The 5,667-nt window shown below is 34.2% G+C and overlaps 1 protein-coding gene across 1 annotated transcript; it reads left to right on the top strand.

The window, feature by feature from the left end:
- Positions 1–4,152: 4,152 nt before the first annotated feature.
- On the top strand, positions 4,153–5,355 carry LOC18047155 (leucoanthocyanidin dioxygenase). The gene is made up of 2 exons (XM_006440424.2): positions 4,153–4,664; positions 4,770–5,355. The coding sequence occupies exons 1-2, from the start codon at positions 4,162–4,164 to the stop codon at positions 5,338–5,340; spliced, it is 1,074 nt and encodes a 357-aa protein (XP_006440487.1). The 5' UTR covers positions 4,153–4,161; the 3' UTR covers positions 5,341–5,355.
- The last annotated feature ends 312 nt before the right edge of the window (positions 5,356–5,667 follow it).

Raw genomic sequence — 5,667 nt, 5'->3', positions numbered from 1 at the left:
TTACTATACAATATACAAAATTAAATGAATCAAATCGCATTTCGATTCATTTACAATTCATTTAATTTATTTATGCAAAATTAATAACAAATCAATCGAACCCATATTCGATTCATTTATTTAACAAATCGAATTGAATTCACCCATTTATTAAATGGATCAAAATTTTCAAATCCAAACCCCCTTTTATTTGAATTGAATCGAATCAAATGAAAGAATCCAAACCCAAATTGCCACCTCTAATTTAAAGTCATTTTCTTTTTCTTTTAAAAATTTATAATTTAACTTATAAAATTTATAAAATTATTAATATTAACAGTGAGACTATTTGAACCCACGATAACACTCAATAAAACCATATACTCAGCAAATCCATCATAATAATTTATTTACTCTATAAACCCACCTATATACCAAATATTTCCTTAACATCTTCAATTTTATTAAGTCGCTTCTCTCTACTTCTATTAAGACTTTCTCCATCACGTTTTTGTAATCAAGTCCCGTTGCTCTTTTTTTTTTTTTTTTTTTGTGCTGAAAATGGATTCTTAAATTCTATTATGAAATGCTAGAAACATATAATAGATTAAGAAAAAATATTTCACATGTAATAAACTTAAATTTGGGTTATATTAAACAACAGCTTCGAAGATAAATAATTTTGACTTAATAGAAAGTCTTTTATTTATTTTACTACCAACACGTAACTAAAAGTAAGTTTGTGATCTGTTTGATTTTTGCCAATAGTTCTTTTCTAAATTGAATTACTATTTTATGGAAACCAAATTTCATTGAAAGCATATACATGTAATAAAAATTCGAGGGAAGGGGAACGCTGAAAGAGATTTGATTCCAGGAGAAGCTAGCAAACAGTAAGAACCAATATGACCATAAATCTGCAAGACAATTGCAAAGAAAGGAAAAGAGGAAACAATTGGGGGGGGGGGGGGGACTTTAGAGAGAGAGAAATTGAGCTAAAGAATTATAATGTTTGGTTATGAAAGTAATTTTAGTTAGGGATATTTTGTAGTAATATATATATATATATTGAAAAGTGAGTGTGAAAGTATTTAATAGATTCAGATAAACCTACTCTAGTATTAAATGTTAATGGGTAATGGATGAAATATGTTTTTGATCTTAAACCGATCTCTAATTGAATGGATTTTAATTGGATTGACCTATTAACAACCCAAGTTGATAAAAATCAGACCGACAACTGATTTTATCCTATGAGTTCATATCATATTAATGGGTCCCTATGAAATTTTATCGGCCTACCTACAACAATTGTTTCCATCACATGAAGAAGGTTAGCACCTTGAACTTAGAAGCAAGGAAAGGAATCCCTTAGAAACTCAACATATGTCTAAACATGAAATTATTAAATATTTGATGTCCCATAATTGCAAAGACCAAATTGATGTTGGTAACCTAACATTTAATTTTCATTCCACTCGTATACTTGTATGAAAAAGGTTTAAATCCTTTCGTCCCATAGGTATTTGTAGGAGTTAATTTTTTTTTTCACAATATTTAGAAGTATTTTGTACTCTGATATATTTAATAATCTAGATCTAATCTTATAATCTAGGTATAATATATTTTCATATTAATTAATTATGATCAACATATATAGCTTAAGAAAGTATTAGTTACTCTTGATTAGACCAAATAAATCTGGTGGTTTTCACCAATAGATTTTGAAGAAAATTTTCCTTATTTTAACCCTCCAATGAGTATCCGCTCATATCAACTAGAACCTTAACATCACACAAAGTTGAAAGAGGCAATATGGTTTAATAATAGAAAGACTATAAATACGATAATTGGAATGAATTTATTTTATATTCTCAGGTGCAAGCGCTTTCATTTTTTATTTTTTAATGCAGACACACTCTCAAGCCGTGCGGTTTAAAAAAGTTAAAAATTAACCCTCTCAAATCTCATAGTTTAAAAGCGTGTTAACATAAATAATAAAAAAAAAAACGTCCGTACTAGAGAAAGAGTCATTTGTATATATATAATAAGGTGACAGTGATATGCTTAACTGAAAGTTACAATCATGAGGTACCAACAACCTCCTGAGCTGAATGATACCGGCGGTGGCCAGGATCTGCCATAAATCTACGCCCCAAAATTAACAGGATAAAGAATGTTTTGAAAGTTTTACTTAGTCCATAGAATGACTCTTTAATTAAATTGAATGACAGTGATAAAGAAAGCGAGGCCACATCATTAATTGAACTAATTTACTCATGGTCGTTAAGATTGAATCCAACTCGGCCACTGGGCGAATTATAGATTGTATGCATGAAGATTGTAATGATTTGAAAAAAGAAAAACTCCAAGCTCACTGGTTTTAAAAATAAGAAAAGAAATGCTGAAAAACAAGTTGTTAGAAAATTTCGATATACGCACTGAGCGTCGTTTCGCTGGGTGGGGTTTTGAACATCAAGCTTGTGGACAGGCATCTCTCTTCCTTCTTGCTTCACACCGGCTATTGGCCCCAGTTAACTTAAGAAACCAACCAAGCCATGGCCTTGTGCATGGCTAGGAAATATGAATCGAGAGAGGGGGTTAGCTGAAACGTGTTTGTATGGTTTGGTAATTGGTGTCATCTTTTAAGTAAAACGACATTTCATCGACCGAACTATATATATGTAGGTGTAACTTTCATTTTCTTACAACTCGTGGCCCATTACTTTATTTACTAGCTAATGAATACTGAATGTCAAAGACAATAAATTGCATTCTATCTCTATTAATAAGAAGGAAACAAATGAGGGAGGAAAAGAAAAAAAGAAAAACCTCCTTTATTATAAGTTAGTTTTTTTTTTTCACAATTTATGCAATTAATTTCTTTTAAAATTTATTTGAGCGAAGTTCAAACTCTACATTTCTTATCTTAAGATAAAAAAATTTTATCAACTAAACTAGCTGGCACTAGCATAAAAATTCAACCACCAATCTTTGCTTGAACCCGAAATTAAAGATTATATTTCATTATTTGCGTCCAATAATTAGCACAAGCCTAGGATTGCACAAATTGCAAATTTTCTTAAAATATAGTTGACCTTAACAAGGAGGGATATATAAACACTGTGTACTATAGGTATTATTAATTAAGTTAGACTGCACTATTAATATCATATGCAAGCAGTATTCATTCTTTTGTGCATGCCAATTATTTTACAAAATAGAGAAGTTCTAAATGAAAAATTGTAAATTTTGGGGCTTTAGTTATGTAACAAATTATATATTTTTTTTAACAATTTCTTATATAAAAAACTGGACAATATCCACATTCTAAAATAGTAAAATGGGGGAATATTTGCACACGAGGTCTATTCATGTGTGCAAGTGAAATAAATAATATTATTAAATACAATCCAGGCACTCACAGTTTGAGTGTCCGGATTCGAGTTCCAGCCATTGTTCGAATTCAATTCTCTCTTAGAATGAAGTCAATATTCCTTCGTGCATGGCAATCGAGATTCCTCCAATCTTATGAGAGGATAGAAAAATTGGGCGGTGTCCTACAAATCTCATCAAGATAAATTTCGATCGATTTCTAATTATAAATATTAGTAGATTTTTTATTACAATATCAATATGTCAAAAACAAAAAAAGTACAATCACGTATTCAGAATATGCAATTTGTATACTTCTAGTAATCAATGGACGCTTATTAATTAAACTAGTTTAAAATCATGCCAGTGTCACGCACAATCATTTTTTTTTTCTTTTTCCCTTATGGATAACGCATTTCAATGGGGCTTGTAGTTTTGATACTTACAATTAGTTATGTCGTGTATTAATGAGAAAAAGAATTGACTCGGAAACTCGACGACCGTTAGCAAAGGAACCCGTGCTTGTTTGTTTCATGTATCTTCCAGCCAACTCCATAATTTTAAGGCCAATGGCCACTCCGTAGTGGCAGCTAAGCACGTGTTACAACCGCTCTCCTTGTAAGTTGGTTCGTTGGTAGCTTGATCATCATCTACTACGTTTACAAATTCCCAGTGCAACTCGCATCCTCCAGTAATTTTAACTTTTCACCTTTTAGTTAAACAGATTCCCTATAAAAAGCCCTAAGATCCTTACCATTAGAGCATGTACATTGTTACCGCTTTTCATATATACAAAAATTTGCTACGATGGTGACTCCAACAGCCCCAAGAGTTGAGAGCTTGGCTAGAAGTGGGATTCAAGCAATCCCAAAAGAGTATGTACGACCAAAGGAAGAGCTAATGAGCATTGGCAATATTTTTGAAGAAGAGGAAAAAGATGAAGGGCCTCAAGTTCCCACAATTGATATCAAGGAAATTGACTCTGAGGACAGAGTTGAACGCGAGAAATGTCGCGAGGAGCTCAAGAAAGCTGCCATGGATTGGGGTGTTATGCACCTTGTTAACCATGGGATTTCGGATGATCTCACCGAACGCGTCAAGAGAGCCGGTCAGGCCTTTTTCGATCAGCCGGTTGAGGAGAAAGAGAAGTATGCCAATGAGCAGGCTTCGGGAAAGATTCAGGGTTACGGAAGCAAGCTAGCTAATAATGCTAGTGGTCAGCTTGAGTGGGAGGACTATTTCTTCCACCTTATTTATCCTGAAGATAAAAGGGATATGTCCATTTGGCCTAAGACTCCAAGCGACTATACGTAAGTTAATTTGATTGATCATTCTGTCTCCTCTGGTTTTAATTAGTTCTGTGCTATTGCTTGTTGATGATCCTCGCAGAAAAATTCACAAATTTTTATATGTAGAGAGGCTACTAGTGAATACGCAAGGCAACTGAGAAGCCTGGCGACGAAAATTCTGTCAGTGTTGTCACTTGGCTTGGGACTGGAAGAGGGGAGGCTGGAAAAGGAAGTTGGTGGCCTAGAAGAGCTCCTTCTTCAGATGAAGATCAATTACTATCCCAAATGCCCTCAACCAGAACTGGCTCTTGGTGTTGAAGCTCACACAGATGTGAGTGCACTCACTTTCATTCTTCACAACATGGTTCCGGGCCTGCAGCTCTTCTACAAAGACAAATGGGTGACTGCTAAATGTGTTCCGAATTCGATCATCTTGCACATTGGTGACACCATTGAAATTCTGAGCAATGGCGAGTACAAGAGTATTCTTCACAGGGGACTTGTTAACAAGGAAAAGGTTAGGATCTCATGGGCTGTTTTCTGTGAGCCACCGAGGGACAAGATTATCCTCAAGCCTCTCCCGGAAACTGTCTCTGAGCAAAAGCCGGCAATGTTACCTCCTCGCACCTTTCAACAGCACATTGAGCACAAGCTGTTTAGGAGGGCGCAGGATGCTCTCCTCTCCGATGAAGAATAATTAATTAATCGGATTTCTTATTATGTTTAATCTTCCGGTGAATGCTTTCACTACAGCACTTGTAGGCCATATTTTTGGCTCTTTGTTTCGTCTGTGCCGGCTGGCTTTATTGAATAATAAGATTGATTATTTTCGTGAGATTCATTTTTGTGGCTCAATTATTGATCTTTTGTCGCTAGCCTGGTTAGAAATATAATTAGATGGTGTACAATGAAGTCTATGGACTCTGATGATTTAAAGGGGTTCAGAGGGAGATGCTTATTTTTCTCTGTCAAGACGGACCAGGCAATATTCATAAATTGTCTTTTCAAACTCTTTTTGTTCATT

The sequence above is a fragment of the Citrus clementina genome, unplaced genomic scaffold (assembly GCF_000493195.1).
Source record: "Citrus clementina cultivar Clemenules unplaced genomic scaffold, Citrus_clementina_v1.0 scaffold_3, whole genome shotgun sequence".
In the NCBI taxonomy this organism is placed as follows: Eukaryota; Viridiplantae; Streptophyta; class Magnoliopsida; order Sapindales; family Rutaceae; genus Citrus; species Citrus x clementina.
This window is presented reverse-complemented; position numbering and strand designations above follow the sequence as displayed.